This window comes from Hippopotamus amphibius, chromosome 2, assembly GCF_030028045.1.
Source record: "Hippopotamus amphibius kiboko isolate mHipAmp2 chromosome 2, mHipAmp2.hap2, whole genome shotgun sequence".
Classification (NCBI taxonomy): Eukaryota; Metazoa; Chordata; class Mammalia; order Artiodactyla; family Hippopotamidae; genus Hippopotamus; species Hippopotamus amphibius.
In genome coordinates this window covers 13,536,570-13,554,693 of record NC_080187.1, presented here as the reverse complement: position 1 = coordinate 13,554,693, position 18,124 = coordinate 13,536,570, and the positions used below count along the sequence as shown (strand labels likewise).

The 18,124-nt window shown below is 49.1% G+C and overlaps 1 protein-coding gene across 2 annotated transcripts in view; it reads left to right on the top strand.

The window, feature by feature from the left end:
* Nucleotides 1-27: 27 nt before the first annotated feature.
* MORN5 (MORN repeat containing 5) overlaps nucleotides 28-18,124 on the top strand; it is a 33,431-nt gene continuing 15,334 nt past the window's right edge. The window contains exons 1-4 of one of the 2 annotated variants that reach the window (XM_057724711.1): nucleotides 28-120; nucleotides 3,700-3,847; nucleotides 5,497-5,608; nucleotides 9,354-9,485. In XM_057724711.1, coding sequence (XP_057580694.1) covers nucleotides 74-120; nucleotides 3,700-3,847; nucleotides 5,497-5,608; nucleotides 9,354-9,485 — 439 coding nt within the window. In that variant the 5' untranslated portion in view covers nucleotides 28-73. Of the gene's footprint in view, nucleotides 121-3,699; nucleotides 3,848-5,496; nucleotides 5,609-9,353; nucleotides 9,486-18,124 lie in introns of those variants that run through there. The other variant, XM_057724712.1, reaches the window with a different exon arrangement.

Genomic DNA, 18,124 nt, shown 5'->3' with positions numbered 1-18,124 from the left:
CCTCGTTGTCATAGTGAGGCGGGATACACTGAGGCTCCCTTGTCCCAACAGCTGGAAGCTAGAGGCAGGCGCCATGGAGTACACGGGGAGCCAATATATTGGGGAATTTGTAGATGGGAGGTAAGAGCCTTGTTTGATTCACTCCGTCTTGAACACCCGTGACTGGGAAAAGACGGCGGTCTTTTTGCCTCTGCAAATGACCTTGTACCAGACAACTTTCACAAACTTTATCCCTTTTAAACTTCAGGACAACCCTTTCAGGTAGGAATGTTTATTCCCATTTTACAGTTCAGGAAAATAAGATCCAGGAAGTAAAGTAAGCTCAAGGACTCATATCTAATAAACGGCAGAGCTGAGCTACCTGCATTCCATGTATGCCTGTTTATATGTGTTTGCTGTCTGCCAGTCTTAGATACAGGGATACGAATATTAAAAATGTCGAGATCCTTGCTCTCGTGGAGCTTATCGTCTAGATGGCGTATTGTCAACAAACAGGTAAATGAGAAGGTAATTTCAAATAGTGGCTTTGCTTGAATCGTCCCCTCCTTACAGCAACCCTGTGAGGTAGATATAATCATCCCCATTACACGGATGAGAAAAGTGAGGCACAGAGTCATATAACGTGCCCGAAGCCACCTAGTTAGCATTTGGCAGAGCAGAGATGAAAACCAGCTCTGACTCCAGAGCCTATGTGCTTTCTACTATAGAGCCCTGCTGCTGAGCCCCTGCAGAGGATGCATCTGGTTGGCACAGTCCTGGAAGGCTTCGTGGAGGAGATAATATTTGAAATGGGCCCTGAAGGTTGGGTAGGATCTAGGTGGGTGGAGATGCAAGGTGAAGAATGTTTCCAGGCAGAGGGAACAGCACGAGCAATAGCTCAGAGAACTTATTAGGGAAAGAGAAGGCAGTTCAGTTTGGCTGGAGTGTAGAATGTGCCTGGAGGAGAGTGGGAGCCCAAGCAGGATGGGGGGCTGTGCTCTTATGTACAGACATGTGAATACCATGCACAGTTCTGTGGGTGGGAGGAGCCACTGATAGACCCTTGGTAGTGCTGGGTATTAGGAAATGTAATTTGTTTCATTTCTGTATCCCTCCTCATAGTGCATATGTCTGGCAGGCACTGACTAAAGGTTAGCCACATGAATGAATGAGAGAATGAATGAATGAATGAATGAATAATATCTGAGATATTGTCGTCATATCCTTGTTAAGGATTGATAGCTTCATTAGAAAATAGCTCTCTTTGTTCTTTTTAATTTACCTTGAATTTAAAAGGTTTTTCGGGACTTCCCGGTGGTCCGGTGGTTAAGACTCCATACTCCCATACAGGGGGTGCAGGTTCAATCCCTGGTCGGGGAACTAAGATCCCATACGCTGCATGGTGTGGCCAAAAAAAAAAAAACAACTATATACACACACACACACACACACACACACACACACACATATATAAAATGAAGGCTTTTCACCTTGAATGAATAAAAGAAAAATGGAAGGGAAGGAGAGGGAGAGGAGGAAGGGAAGGATGGAAAGAGGAGGCAGAGTGGAGGTGGGGAGAGACCATTGCCATTGTCTTGGTAAGAGGCAGCAGGTCCCTGGGCCAAGGCACAGGCAGTGAGGCTTCAGAAAAGAGAAAAATGTAGAAGTTTGGGGATTTCATTGCCAGGACTTGGTGACTGACTGGCTCCTGGTCCTACTCAGAGACTGCTTCCAGCCCCAGCCCAGAGCCCGGCTGCAGGCTTTAAACATGGAGGATTCTGTTACCATTCATGGAAACTGAGGAGTGGCTGCGTTGGAGGAGGAGAGGATGAGTGCTGTTGGGGGTGGGCTGGAGAGATGTCTGTAGAAGGTCTGAACAATGATGTCCAATTTGCAGTAAATAAAAGGGGTGGGGGAGATACCAAATCTAAGAGAAGGGTTTAAATGGAGACTATGCTTAGAAATGACAGATGTGGGACTTCCCTGGGCACAGTGGTTAAGACTCTGTGCTCCCAATGCTGGGGCCCCAGGTTCGATCCCTGGTCCGGGAACTAGATCCCACATTGATGCCACAACTCAGAGTTCGCATGCCACAACTAAGGGGCCCATGTGCCGCAACTAAGACCCGGTGCAACCAAATAAAAAATAAATAAATAAATTTTAAAAAAAGAAATGACAGATGTGATCTCAAGCAAAGAGGCAGAGGAAAGAGGGAGAGGAGTTCTCTCTCCTATGTCTTGCAGCAAAGTAAAAGCAACATAGTTTTTGAGCTCTTCTGTATTCCAGACATTCTGTTATAGTTTCATAGCCAGTAACTCAACAGCTTTGCAGTGGGGGGGGGGGGGGGGGGTGTCATCATTATCTCCATTTTACAGATGAGAAACTCAGGCTCAGAGATGTGGAGGTCACACAGGGTCACACAGGCAAGGAGAGGTGGAGCCAGGCCTGGACTCCAGGTCTGCCTGGCTCAGACTCTGTGCCTTAACCACAGTGCTCTCCTGCTTGGGGCCTGCGTCACCGTGGCAACTTCTGTCATCCACTCAGGAAGTTCACTGGTCCTTCTGTTTCCTTCATTCCTTGCTTTGTAGATGTTCACGAGCACCTCTTTAGGAAGAAACATGATTCTAGGAGCTCAGGATACCAAGGTCTCCTTCTCAAGAAGCTTGGATTAAATAGGGGAGATGAGATATACAATTAATGATGCAAGGCAGAAAGTGCCAGGCATCCAAAGGAGGTACAAACAAAACTCAGAAGTTCAGAATTAGGAGAGGTGGCTTACAGCTAGTGGGGAAGATTGGAGAAGGAACGAAGGAATGAATGAAAGTATATTTCTTAAGCACTCGCTCTATGTCAGGCCCTTTATTAGGAAAACTGTTATCAGTATCTGGGTTAATCTTGGCATTAATCTCAGCCATTTCACACGTGAAGTAAGTGGTCACCTGGTTCAGCTGGTTCCTTGCCCTGTGCTCCTGTAAGGGCCTGTCTTCCCCTGCATGGCACTGACTACACATTAGGTACTTGCTTAACTATGTCTCCCACTAGACTGTGAGCCCCCCGAGGACAAGGACTGCATCTGCCTTGATCACTGTTGTGTCTGTAGTATTGTATCCAACAGACTAGACTTGGCAAGGCATCTGGCATATAGCAGGTGTTTTGTAAATATTTGTTGGAAAAAAAAGGAAAGAACAAAGGAAGGAAGGAAAACAGAGAGGTTTAGGAAAGTGTCCAAGATGATACATCTCAGACATGGTGAAGTAAGATTCAAACTCCTGTTTCCTGTCTAAATTTCATACTTCTCGCAATTTCCTACTTGTGATGCAATGGGCAGGGGTGGGCTGGTCGTGGGGGACGGGGAAGACCCGGAATCAGCTGCCAGGAAACCTGGCCCCATCTCTGCTTCACAGTGTTTACGGTGTGCCTTTAGACACATTTTTCCCCTCTCTGGGCCTCCCAAAGGGAGCTTCCAGGGGCAGCATGAACTCCAGGACAGCCTTTATGTGAGCGAGAGGGAGAACAAATAGAGCAAACCCTACATTCTCTTCAACCCACAGCCCCTGTTACTTTCAAGCTTTGAGGAAAACAGACATTTTGTTTCTGAACAGAATATTGCTGGGACAGTAATGTCTGAGGCCTCTGAGGTTCCTACTGACTCTCCTGCACCCACCAGCTCTGATCCTCCAGCTGCCATGAGGGCTCAGTGACTTCCCTTTGTCCTTACAGGATGGAGGGCGAAGCTGAATACATCCTCCCTACCGAAACAAAATATGTTGGGGAAATGAAGGACGGCATGTTTCACGGCCAAGGAACCTTGTACTTCCCCGGTGGGAGCCGATACGACGCCATTTGGGAGAAAGGATTGGTTGTAAAAGTAATCAGCTGGAGAGGGAGGCTGCAGAGGGGAAAGCCTCAGATAGGAAGAGCCCCCCCGACACACACCCTGCCCTCCCCCTCTGCTGCCCTCTTCTCCCTCCTCTTGATCTTCTGGGCTTTGGAATCCTCTCCCTCTGGATCCGGAAGGGCTCCTGGACAGGCCATGATGAATTTGAATCCTATTATGCCACCAACTGTGTGACCTCGGGCCCATGACCTTCCCTTTCTGAAACTCATGTTTCTTGTCTATACACTGGGGACAATGGTTGTATTAGTATCATATTGCTGCTGTAACAAATTACTATAAACCCAGTGCCTTCAAACAACAGAAACTTATCTTACAGTTCTGGATGTCAGAAATCTACAGCAGGGCAGCAGTGCTGCGTTCCTTCTGGAGGCTCTGTGGGAGGATCCACTTCCTTCTAGAAGCTGTCTGCATTCCTTGGCTCATGGCCATGCATCCCTCTGACCTTCATTTCTATCATCACATCTCCTCTCCCTCCACTTTTGTCATCACCTCGTCTTCTATCACTCTGACCCTCTTGCCTCCCTCTTATAAGGACCCCTGTGATTACACTGGGCCCACCTAGATAATCCAGGGTAACCTCCCCTTGAAGGTCCTTTTTGCCATGCGAGGTTAACATATTTATAGGTTCAGTGATTAGATGTGGACATCTTTGGGGGACCGTGATTCCACAAGATAACTAGGAATCTCCTAGGATGGTTATAAGAATATATAAGGTAATATATGTGAGCACCCTGCTCAGTACCTGGCACACAGTAGGTGCTCAATAAGTGTTAACTCCACCATTACTATCATAATAAATCATCTAAGTCAGGAGTTCTTAGCCTGGGATTTGTGGGCCACAAATAGAATTCAGGGAGTCCGTGAAATCTCCCAATTTATATACAAAAGCTTGTGTGTACATGTGGCTATAATTTCTCCACGGAAAGGATCTAACTTTCATGGGTTTCATTAGGGTGTGTACGGGGGCTGGCTCATGACCTAAAAAACATTAAGAAATACTCCCTGTTTTACAGCTTGGAGAATCTAAGCCCCAGGAAGGGGATGTGACTTACCCAAGGTCACCCAGTGAATTAATAGTATTGGAATTTCCACCCATGTTTCCTGATGCCCAGGCCAATGCGATGTCTGCATCCTGAGGCTTCCTTTAGCACTAAGGCAGCAAAAGCCGAATGTACATGTTTGGACAAAGAGCCATGACCGAAAGCTCTGAACTTTCTATCCATGGTAATAATAATAGAATAATAGTAACATTTATTGAGTGTTTACTATATGCCAGCACTATGCTAAATGCTTTTCATGTACTCTTTCATTGACTCACATTGAATCAATCCTATTAAACATGCAGCATTATTTTCCAGTTGGACAAAGGGGGAACTGAGGGCTACTAAGAGTAGGTCATCTGCCCAAGGTCACACAGTGAGTTGCCACATTTTGGGTGCCAGACTCAGAGCTCAGGACTTTATATCCACTCCTCCTCATCACCACAGCCGTAATAGCTGTGACTGTTACCACTTCGTTTCTATGGCAATGAGAAAGTCACCCCTTCCCTTGACTTTCGTCCTTCTTGGCAAGTGGGCTGTGGCTTCCTCAGACCCGTGTGTGTACTCCTTATCTTGCAGGGCACGTACACCTTCTCAGACGGGCTGCAGTATGATGCTGAGAACTGGCATTACTGTGACAGCTACGATCGGAGGTTTTACACCGAGATCTGCTACGGCTTGAAGCCTGCAGGTACCCAGGCACCCTCCCGTTCCTTCACACCCAAATAGAGAGGAAGAAAGAGAAACAGTGCTAAATAAATGGGCTATGGCCCGTTGAAGTACCCAACCCAAAGGAGAGGAGGAGGGAGCAGGGCCGCAGAATGCAAAAGAGCCAGGTTCTAGAGCCAGAAAGGCCAGTCCTCAAATCCCAGCTCCCCTGTACCAGTCGGCGACCATGGGCAGCACATCCACGTCTCTGTGCTTCAGCCGCTCCCCACGCCAAATGGGACAATAGCGTCATTTACCCCACAAGTCTCATAAATAAGATCATGCGTGTGAAGTGTTTACAGCAGGGTCTTGCAGGCGCAGTAGCTGCACGGTACACCTCAGCTGCTGTGATTCGTTGGATCAGCCGTAGCGCAGACGTGGAGCAGCACCGACGGAGCATGCGCTCTGTGTATCGGGTGCCGGGTGTGGCTGTCTATCATCCCTGTCTCATAGAACCTCCGGATGACCCTGCTGTGTCTGCCTTCCTACTAAGAGAGGAGGAAGCTGAGGCCGCGGAGTCCAAACGTGTTTCCGGTGGCAGGGCTCCCACGGGAGCCCACGTCTTCCTCTCTGGGGTCCCCCACATCATGCTACCTCCCTGCACAAATCGAATTCCATCACGGAGGGCGGCGACCTCGGGGCTGGAGTCTGGATTCAGAGAGTGGCAGCTTAAGGGGCTCATCTGTGTTTCTGAGACGCAGGTGAGGTCAGCTGCACCTCAAAAGGCTAGACTTTGGCACAGCCCAGACAATAGATCCAAATATGGGAAAATGGCCTGCAAACTGTAACAACAACAACAACAACAAAATCCTAACTTATGAGATAACGTGGAGTAGTGGACAGAGCAGAGAGCTGAAAGGGTCTGGCTTGGAGTCCTAGCATCTCCCCTCAGTAGCTGGATGAGCCTGGGCAGCTCAGCCTCCCTGCGGACAGAACCTCCAGAAAGCACTCAGGGTTGGAGTCAGGCTGAGCTGAGCGCGAACCCTAGCTTTGTGACCAGGTGAGGTTCCTTCTTTGCTTTCCTGATACCTACTCTCCCACTTTCTTCCTATCCTGTCTCCTTTGCAGCTCCCTCTCCCCCCAGTTGTTAATTTTGGGGTCCCCCATGGCTCTCTGGCTTAGACCCTCTTCTGTTATCATTCTGTACCCTCTCCCTACAAGGTGATTCACTTCTAAGCCTTCATTTAATTGAAGTCATATTGAAATCAAAATCCGCAAGTCTCAGATTCCTGCATCCAGCTTCCCCAGCACCTACGTTTGGTTGTCCCTCAATCTGCACTGAGTTCACTGCCTTCCCCACCAGCCCACTGTCCCCCAGGAATGCTCCCCCAGAGATCGTCACTCCCCACCCCCCCGCCCACCCCAAGATAAGTCTGATCCTGCCTCCTCCTCCCACCGCGTGCAATCCATCACCTGGTCCTATGGATTCTGCCTCTAAAGTATATGCACTCATTTGTTCATTAAACAAATATTTACTGAGCGCCTTCATGTGCCAAGCCAGCTTTCTTCATCTCTTCTGCCGCTGCCCAATTCCAGACCTCCATCCTCTCCCCTCCTTTTACCTGATCTCCCGAGGTCCATGCTTGACCCCCTCTGGGCCATTCTCCACTCTGCCCTGACTTTCATCTTTGAAAACCCTGAATCTGGTTGCCACCGGCCCCCACCACCGCGCACCCTCAGTGCCACCTCACTACCCTGCATTCTTAAATGACCAACGCTCTCTGCCTCCTGCGAGGCCCCCAGCCTCACCTCTCGCTCCCCGCCCTTCTCGGATGTTCTCTCTGCTCCTCCAAGAGATCATGCTCTCTCCTGCCTTTCCCTTTGCCTGGAATGCTCCATCCCTCTCACTTCACCCAGATAACTCCTTCCAACCCTTCAGGTCTTAGCTTAATGCCCCTTTCCTGGGACCCTTCCCTGAATTCCGAGACTAGGCAAGGCCTTCCCGTGAGAAATCACAGAGCAGCCATGATCCAACACCCCCCAACCCCCCAGCTTTGTCGTGAGTGTCTCTCTTCCCGAGTCGAGTGTGAGCTCCTTGAGGGCAAAGGCTCCGTGTCGCCAGTGCCTGACACATTGCTTGGCACATAGTAGGTGCTCAATAAAGAGTTATTCTTGAACAGGGACAATAAGATTGACATCACAGTGGGAGCTGATGGGGTGCACTTAGGGTAGTTACAGCAACGACATTCACAGACGTTCCCTGAGTACCTGCTCTGTGGCAGACATGGGCTGGACCCTGGGGGACCGAGAGCTGCGAGGACGTAGTCTCTGCCTTCAAAGGGCTGCCAGCCTGGATACCACCGTAGAACCTTGTAAATGCCTCTTCCTGGGTTAGCGATGGCTTTGTCATGGCTCGTCACCCCCAACTGCAGCCTGTAGGCAAAGAGCCACTGGCCTCAGGCCCTCGGCTCTCACGCAGCACAAGTTTTGCCAAAGCTGCATCTCTGCCAGTCTCGAGGCAGCGCACAACCTTCCTGCAGCCTCGCCTTCTCCTCCAGTGGCTCCTGGCTCAGCAGTTTTATCCTAAGTACCCACTTCCTTCCCAAGCCCCTTCGCACTCTGCACACCTCTTGAACAGCCCCCTCTGAGCCTCGGGGCATTGTTAGGGCAGGAGGAGGGTTAAGGCCGCCCTTCTCCTCTCTGGGCATCCGTGAGCTGGGCTTTGGCAGGAGGCTTCGGGGAGAGAATGGCTGTAAAGTACTCAGCATGAAGTGTGCCCTCAGTAACCATCAGCCAATAGTGTACCTGCCTCCCATCGTCAGCCCACCTCAGAGCCCTACTTTGTGCGGGACCCTGAGCTGTGAGTGTGGTGCTCAGCAGGCATCCAGCCCTCAGTCCAGAGGACAGGGAGTTACAGGGGCCACAAATAGAAGGCAACCCAGAAGTTACTTATTCCAACCTTATCCCCTTTCCTCAGGCCTCAGCATCCAAAAGAGACAACACACAGCGGTCATGACCTTAAAGGTGCACCGCCTCCTCTTTCTCTCCTGGTGGTTCCAATGTCCCCTGTCCTGGGGGCGGTGCGCAGGCCCTCTCCTCCCCTGATGTCAGCAGCTTAACATATAAGCTACAGAGCTGAGAATCTAACCTTGGGAAATTTACTTGACCTCTCTGAGCCTCAGTTTTCTTACCTGTAAAATAGGACTATGGGGTTGCTGTGAGGATTAAGTGAAACAATAGAAGTCAAGCACTTAGCACAATTCCTGGCAGCTATTCTGGTAATCTTGCTGAGGGTCAAGGTTCTTCATCGCCTGATCCTTGTCCACTTGACCTATTTCTTTCTTGCTGTCCTCCTTACACGTGCCCTGTTCTACAATGTCTCCTGAGCAAAGCATGAAGGCTCACACCTGTGGCCTTCGCGTGTACCTCGAATGCCATCCCTCTCCTAGACATGCCTTTCTAGCCATGTGGCCAACTCTGGCGCATCCTCAGGGTCCCGCTGATTCTAGAACCTGTGCCCGTGTCACGGTGTCCCTAGGAATGGAGGATGGGGTCAAGGGAAGAAGATAGGGGGTCTAGTTCCCCACAGTCTACTCATGGAACCATTTTCAGGAAGCTCCTCTGGGGCCCTGTCTGTGCTGCTTTTGCTTCATACCCTGATAGGGAGTGTGTGTCCAGAAATGGGGCCAGATCATCACATGGGCAACCATCCAGAAGGGGACTTCAGGTGGGGGCTGGGTTTGGACTTGGCCTTGGTGGTGAGTTAATGATCCATGTATTCTTTCAAGGTATCTCTCAACTCACCAATATGGACCCGCCTAGAAAAATCCCTCCAGGCTGTTATGACTGCGGAGACGGCTTCTATAACCCAACCACGAGGATAGTCAAGGACTATAGGGATCGCTTTCTGAGAAATGCAGGTATGTTTTTTCTATACCCTGTGACACATGTTTTCTCTTCTCACATCACACGTAGGTTTGTGTGCACACATGCGTGCATTTAGTAAGAAAGAAGCTTTTGCCAATAAAAGACAAAAACTGCTTGTCTGAATGCCTCACTCTTCGGGATTCTCATGACTGACAAGTCTATAGTCATAGAGTGCAGCAGAGGACATTAGTGGTCTAACTGTGACAGCACCTAAGTGTAGCACTGAAAGGGTTCAAGTACTTATCTTTGCATGCTTCCCTGCAGCGAATGAGTGCCTGCTGTATGCTAGACACTGCTTGGTCTGGGCACCAAAGCAGGGCAAAGCTAGTCACAAACCCCTTCCTCATGGGGCTTATATTTGGCACATAGCAGGCAAGTACTATAAACAGTTAATTGCATTGTGGAGTAAGCCTAATGAAAGGGAAAAACATGGCCCTAGATGAAGGGTGGGGTTAGAAGAGATGGGGGTGGGGTCCCAGAGAGGTGGGAGTGGTGCTGTGGGAGCACAAAGAAGTGGTACCTAATCCAGAACTGGAAATTCTGAGGTTTCAAGAAGGAAATAGCTAACCTGGGACCCAGACAATGATGGGGAGTTGACCCCAAGGTGTGGGGAGAAGTTTTCCAGCCAGAGGAACCAGCACAGGTAAAGGCCTAGAAAGTGAGTGATGCCATGTGGTCCAAGAAGGCTGCTGGCCCTTCAGCCCTGGGGAATACCTTGGAGGATCCAGAACCTTAGTTTGGTGAGTGAACACAATTGAATCAGACTGAGAAGGACTGACTTACAGTGACCAAACTTACAAGAGGTCAATGTACAAATAAGAACAAGAGCAGTTTCCTTTAACACCATGATTCCTAACGTTTCTCTTTTCTAACATCACAGTCCCACTAGAAATAACCAAAACTATGGATCCCCTTCCTGGAAAAATGCCCACATATGCACACACACAAATATACACGTGTACACACACACACACACACACACACACATTTTGCGTATAGTCTTAAGGAATTGATGGTTCCTCTTAAGACCCAGGTCAAGAAATCCTACTGTACAATGAGAAAGAAACTGCCAGGTAGACCAGAAGGCCTGGGTTGGCTGATGAGGGTCTCCATTCCCTGTAGGGAAATTTACTCAGTAATTCAGTGATGATCAGAAAGTTGCCTTGCGGTGCTGGAATAAGAGCGAAGGTGAATTGTCAGCTGATCTTGTGGCTGAATCCTGGAGCTGAGATACCCCCACCCACTGGGTGCTCGTGGGGGAACATGACAAGTGTTCGCACTCTGAGTCCCTGGCGCTTTTCTCTAATGACTTCCCATCTTCCATTAACAGAGTGTACTATGTAGGACACTAAATCTGCTGGATGTTAATAGGTTCCCATGAAGTTTCTTGATCAGACAAACTAAGGAGATACTGAGTTAAGTAACACTAAACAGTTTTACTTACAGAAGGGCTTCTCAGCACCTTCAGTATGCTGGTATACTTTATAGTTTTCCTTCCTGGCACTTACTTCAACTGTGATTAAATCCTCACTCGTGTCATGAATTGCTTGCTGTCTGTCTCTCCCACTAGACTGTAAGATCCCTGAGAGCAGGGGCTCTGTCTTGTCTCCACTTGTACCTGTCCAGAGTCCAGTCAGAAAGACAAAGACTTTAATAGCAGGAAATTGGTTAAGTAAGAATTGGAGAGCTAAAAAAGCAAAAGGAAGACATTGGGGTAACAGAGAGAGTAACTGCAGGAAGTAGCTACCACCTCAAACCTGGGGCGGGGGCAAGAGATTGGGTTATTAGAATGTAGGTTGATAGAGGGACCCCTCCCCAGCTGCAACCCAGACTTGCAAGGAGGGGGCACTGCCCAGCAGGGCCTCTGGAGAGAGAGCACGATGACACAGATGCTAGGAGTGTGGGGAGAGCTGGTAACTGGAAGTGAAAGGCCACTGCTAAGACACTGACCGGAACAGCGAGCATAACAGGAAAGAGTGCGTCCCCTCCCCCTCCGCCTGCCTCACGGCACCTGATTGGGGGCCAGCTGGAGGAAGGTCCTCCACCAGGTCCAAGTCCCAGCATCGCCGAGCAGGGTGCGGAAAGGTAGGTTTGGAGCTGGGAGTCAGTAGCTTCATAACTGGTAGCGTCCACTGCTTCTTGTTGCTCAGCATCCAAACATACGGCTCTCTGCTTTTTGGTATAATAAGTTGCGACTATCCTTCCTACCAATACGAAGATGCTCTCACCTCCTCCCTCACCTCATCCTCTGAGAGCGGAGACCTAAAACCCATCTTTCAGTGATGTTATACCTTGACAGTCCTGCCTAATCTACAACCTACACACCACTGCCAGGAACCTTCCTATAAAATATTAAGGGGAGAAGAGGAAAGAAAGGAAAAGAAATGAGTTAATAAAAGCAAATATATAGATAGATAAATGATATAAATATAATTATTTATAAAGATATAAGCAAGGAAGAAAAGCTGTACCGTCAATACAGTCCTCTTTCTATAACTGGTCATGAGGCTGTCGTTAATATTTATAAATTCCTTTCTCCATTATAAATTCCACATTCCATTTGCTTTCCACCCACATTTCAGTTGGTCGGTTTTTTAACAAGTATGGTGACCCAAACCTTCATTCTTTTTTTTATTTTTTATTTTATTTTATTTTTTATGTAAATTTATTTATTTTATTGGCTGTGTTGGGTCTTTTTTGCTGTGTGTGGGCTTTTTTTTTTTTTTAGTTGCGATGAGGGGGGGCTACTCTTTGTTGTGGTGCGTGGGCTCCTCATTGCCGTGGCCTCTCTTGTTGCGGAGCATGGGCTCTAGGTGCATGGGCTTCAGTAGTTGCAGCACATGGGCTCAGTAGTTGTGGCTCACGGGCTCTAAAGCGCAGGCTCAGTAGTTGTGGCGCACGGGCTTAGTTGCTCCACGGCATGTGGGATCTTCCTGGAGCAGGGATCGAACCCGTGTCCCCTGCATTGGCAGGCGGATTCTCAACCACTGCGCCACCTAGGAAGCCCTCTTTTTTTAAAAATTAATTAATTAGTTTATTTATTTCATTGTGCCGGGTCTTAATTGAGGCAGGTATGCTACTTAGTTGAGGCTCTCGGGCTCCTAAGCTGTGGCATGTGAACTCTTATTTGCAGCATGCACTTGGGATCTAGTTCTCTGACCAGGGATCGAACCTGGGCCCCCTGCATTGGGAGTGCAGAATCTTATCCACTGCACCACCAGGGAAGTCCCCCAAACCTTCATTCTTGAGGAGTCTGAATCCTTACTGGTCCTGCCTTCTTTTTGGTTGTTTAGCTGGTTGGTTTAGTTTTGCATGTATTTTTACTATTGGCAGTGGGAGTACTCAGAAGTGCTCTGGAGAACCCCCTTGGGTTCCATACAGCGTCTCCTTTCCCCAATAACAGGAACCCAGTTTCCCCCAGGCAATCGAGACCCATCACTCCAGCCAGAAATGTATTCCCCTTCTATGTCTGTTGTCTCAGTGGCATAAGGTGCCAAAATGGCTAGGGGGCTATTTCCACTTCCAATTCAATTCATCATTGTATCACCTGGTGGGAACATTTCTCCTTGAGAACTAAGGCCTCTGAACCAGCAAAGTTCAAAGTTACAGGGAAAAGGAAGCAAAATTTTCCCTTAAAAACTGGCCCACTGCTGTAGCTCCAGCACCAAGCATAGGCCCAGGCACATAGTAGGTGCTCATTAACTGTGTGTGAAACAAATACATTAAGCAGTGAATTTGTACTGTGCATCTCTACCAGGGAGACATATTCACATCATTTCCCAAAATTATTTGACCATAAAATTAGTTGGAAGAAGGGACAGCAGGGAGAATTTTTATGGAACTAGAGTTTGGGGGAATTCTGTGTTAGCATAATCTTTCTTCAGTTGCTGTACAATACAGCTGATTCATTTTCAGCCCTTCAGATTTGAATCGTATTCCAGTCTTGCCTCCCTGAGAGGACATGCTGGTCCCGTGCAGATTCACAGACTAGTGGAAGAGACAGACACAGAAAAATACAATCACAGTAGAATGTGATGTGAGCCCTGGTTGGGGGAAGTCCTGGAGGATGAGGGGAGTGGGGAGGGGGAATTGATCATCTGGCCAGGATGGAGGGTGTCAGTCAGGAAAAAGGGCCCAGAAGTGATGGCATGTGGGATCTTAGTTCCCCAACCAGGGATTAAACCCTCGCCCTCTGCGGTGGAAGCACGGAGTCCCAACCACTGGACCACCAGGGAATTCCCCGAGTGATGTGTCTTAAAGGATGAGTAGGGATTTCACAAATAGGACTGTTGGGGAAGGGCATTCCAGGCAGAGGAAACAGCATGGGCAAAGACACAGAGGCATGAAAATGCGTGGTGTGTTGGGGGGGAATGAATTGGGAGATTGGGATACCAAATTGTGCAGTCTAAATATATGCAGTTTATTGTACGTTAACTGTATCTCAATAAAAGTTCTTAAAAAAAAAAAAAGAAAATGCATGGTGTGACTGGGGAATCAGAAACTGTGGTTCCCAGAGTACTGTGGGCAAAAACCATGCTTGATGATAAACTTTAAAATGCATCATGGGGTTGAATAGATGGAGCACAGAGGATTTTAGGGAAGTGAAAATACTCTGGATGATACTATGATGATGGATACATGCCGTTATATATTTGTCCAAACTCATGGGATGTACAACACCGAGAGTGAACCCTAATGTAAAGTGAGGACTTTGGGTGATGAGAATGTGTCAATGTCGGTTCATCAGTGGCAGCAAATGTACCGTCTGGTGGGAGATGTTGATAATGGGGGAGGCCACGCATGTGTGGGGGCAGGGGGTATATGGCCATCTCCGTACCTGCCTCTCAATTTTATTGTGAACCTAAAACTGCTCCAAAAAAACTGTCTTTTTAAAAACTACATCATGGGAAGGGAAGGCCATTCTTAGAAGGACAGACGCCGATGATCATTTGAGTGACAAATATTTACTGACTACTTGCTATGCGCCTGGCTCTGTTAGGCATGAAGGTGACCGCGGCGTCCCAGAGGCTCTCAGGCAGCAGGAGGAAGTGGCAGTGAAATGGCTCATGGCAGTTCAGTGCTGCTGTGGGAGAACCTCATGGGGATCCTGAACCCTGGAGGCCAGCTGGCCAGGGAGGTTTTCTGGAAAAAGCAAGATCTAATGTGAGGGCTTCCCTGGCGGTGCAGTGGTTAAGAATCTGCCTGCCAATGCAGGGGACATGGGTTCGAGCCCTGGTCCGGGAAGATCCCACATGCCACAGAGCAACTAAGCCCGTGCGCCACAACTACTGAGCCTGTGCTCTAGAGCCCGAGAGCCACAACTGTTGAGCCTGTGTGCCACAACTATTGAAGCCCGTGAGCCTAGAACCCGTACTTCTCAGCAAGAGAAGCCACCACAATGAGAAGCCCACGCATCACAGCAAAGAGTAGCCCCCACTCGCTGCAACTAGAGAAAGCCTGCACGCAGCAATGAAGACCCAACGCAGCCAATAAATATTAATTAACTAATTTTTAAAAAAAGATCTCATGTGAAACCTAAATAAGAGTGGACAAGGGCAGCAGGGTTGGGAAGAGTGTTAAAGGCAGAGGGAACAGGATGTGCAGAGGATTAGAGATGGGGGAGACCGCTGCACATCTAAGAGGCCACAAGTCATTCAGGAGCGTGAGACACCAATATGTCAGGGGAAGAAGAGCAGGACAGGAGGCCCAAGAGGGCAGGAGGAAAGATATAGGTGTCTTTTCACCTGAGGGCAGTGGGGGAGCAAGCGAAGGTTTTAAGCAAGTGGAATAGTAACTGATTTGTCCATTAGAAATGTTTCTCTGGTTACATATAGAGAAGGGGCCAAAGGATAGGAGATAGGAGATCCTTCCTGCAAGAAGGCAAGAGAGGAGCATCTGAAGGGCCACGGGCCCCAGGTTCCAGGCTGCCTGCGGGCTGACCCTGGGCTAGTGCCTTCCCTCTCTGGGCCCCTTTCTCTTCATCTGTAAAATGAGATGGTTGGGCTGGATAATTTCTAGGGTCCTTCCAACCTTAAGAGTCTATGAGGGAGGAGAAAGGTAGCCAAGGGGTATTTTGGTCCTGATATTATAGGACAGATCAAGTTTGGACTGTCCTGAAAACCACTAAAAGGGGGTCTGTGTTAGTGGCCACCTGGTCATTACCCTTGACTCACCTCACCCAGCCGGGGACTGATGTGGCCTTCTGTCCATCTTCTGTTTCCCTGGGGCCCTTTCTCCCCTGCATCCCAATCTGCTCCATAAACGGTGCTTCCTGTTGGCGTCTGGGAGGCACAGGACTGCTGGCCGCGTGGGCCTGAGGCGGGTGCCTGAGGCCATCCCAGGGTAAACACAGCGGCCTGAGCCTCTGCTATTATAAGGCACATGCCACCCGGGGTGGGGGGGAGGGGGATGCCGTCAGAGCCGGGGACGCTATTTTATAGGAGGTCATAGGCTGGAGCACCAGCAGAAGGGTCGCCTTCGGCTCTCCTTTGGGCCTCCCTGAACTGCCTCAGCTCCTCCCCCATCTTGGGCTGGCTTCTCCCCACCCCCCCATCCCCCCGCCACCACCCCGAGGCAGAGGGAAAGCCCTGGACGGCTAAGCTGCACATTGCTGGACTGTGAGCATGCTTGCCAGATCCAGGTTTGCTAGACTTGGGTTTCTGAGCGTGCCTTTCTTAACTGGAAAGGACAGCACCTGCTGCTGGATCGCTGTGAGAGTTTAAATCCATCCTTCCACTCATCCAGAAGTCTTTGAGTGCCTGCAGTGAGCCAGGTTTTGGGGAGCAAGGCAGGCAACAATCCTCTCAAATACTGGCTCTCAAACCTTTGGACCTTGGCTCGCATCAGGAATGATTTACGTCACGACCCAGAACACTCACAACCTCACACTCACATGTGTATTTTTTGTACATGAGATGGGCTATGATATTTTCTATTTGGTTTTTTTAAATGCTGGTTGCTATGCACTAAATTGATTTCATGGGACTTCCCTGGTGGTCCAGTGGCTAAGGCTCCACGCTCCCAATGCAGGGGGCCCAGCTTTGATCCCTGGTCAGGGAACCAGATGCCACATGCCACAACTAAAGTTCCTGCATGCTGCAATGAAAGATCCCGCATGCCGCAAGAAAGATCCCGTGTGCAACAACTAAGACCCGGTGCAGCCTAAATAAATAAATAAATAAATAAAAAATATTTTTTAAAAATAAATAAAGTGATTTCACAAGCTTCTTGCAGATCAGGACCATTGTTCTAGGCAGCCTTCCCTGACCAACCCCTCCATCCCTCCCGGCCTCCCTCCATCCTGTCTGGGTGAGATGTCCCTCCTCTGTGCCCCCACAAGCCTCACAGCACTTAGCCCATGACAGTAGAAGTCTCTCTATTTGCCTATCTCCCCTACTAGACTGGGAGCTTCTTGAGGGTGGGGACCATGTGTCTGTGTCTGATTCAAACATGTCTGTGACCTCACATGGGTCCCACATGTTGGGGGTGATTCAGTGTTTGTGAAAGAAAAGCAGGCAGGCGGGCAGAGGACCTGCCTACAAGTCCCTCAGATTCTTCAACAAATTATACAAAATTCAGTCCCCGCATACAATAGACAACTTATTATTTTGAATAATAAAAATAAGCCATTGTATTTCTCTGCACCGCCAAGTTTGAAAAGCTTAAAACCTTAAGCATTAGATATCTCAAACCAGTGGCTCTGAGGCCAGAGTTTTTGTTTGGCTGGCCCCATGCTTGAACTTGCCTGGGTTTGGGCACCAACGAGGGGCAAGCACTCCCTGCTCTCTGACCCCCATTAGTATCTGTCATTTTTGGTGGTGGGTGGGGGTGGGGGGTGGGGTTGTGGCGTGCTGCAGCTTGCGGGATCTTAATTCCTCGACCAGGGATTGAACCCAGATCCATGGCAGTGAAACTGCCGAGTCCTAACCCCTGGACCTCCAGGGAATTCCCAGCATCTGTCATTTCTTTAAGGTACCCGCCTTAAAACCCTTGAGCTTATGAGCCCTGCATCCCTGAGAATTTCCCATGCATCCAGTGAGCTGGAAATGGGCATGTCCTGAGATTAGGAATCCAGGTCAGGGAGTGATGAACAACTGGTGATGGTGAAGCTGGAATTCTAACCCGCGCGCACCTCCCTACAAGTCCTGTGGTCTTTCCACTCCACCCAGATGCTGCTTCTGTTGGGACCATATAACCGTAAAAGATGGCAACTCGATGTAGGCAATATTCCAATCAATACAGCAGACATGAAACAAAACAGAGACTGAGTTAGGAGGCTTGAGAGTGGGAAGAGGTCAGAGAGGTAGCATGGCGTGGTGGAGAAACACCCAGGACCTAGAATACACACATTTGGCTGTCTTCTGGTCCCAGATTCACCACTGGCCAGCTAGGTGGCCATGGGTAGCTTTCCTTATCTCCTCTTGGAGCCTGTTTCCTCATCTGTAAAATGGGCACTGTAAAATGGGCTTAATCTGGAGGAACTGTGGTTAGAAAAGGTGGAGTTAAGTATGCAAAGTACATAGCACAGCACCCAGCTCAAGGCCCGAGCCCAGTGGTTGGTAGTTGCGGCTGTTATTGTTGTGCTGATTACTGACTTGGGCTGGGGGGCAGAGAAGAGAGCCCTGGGGTTTGC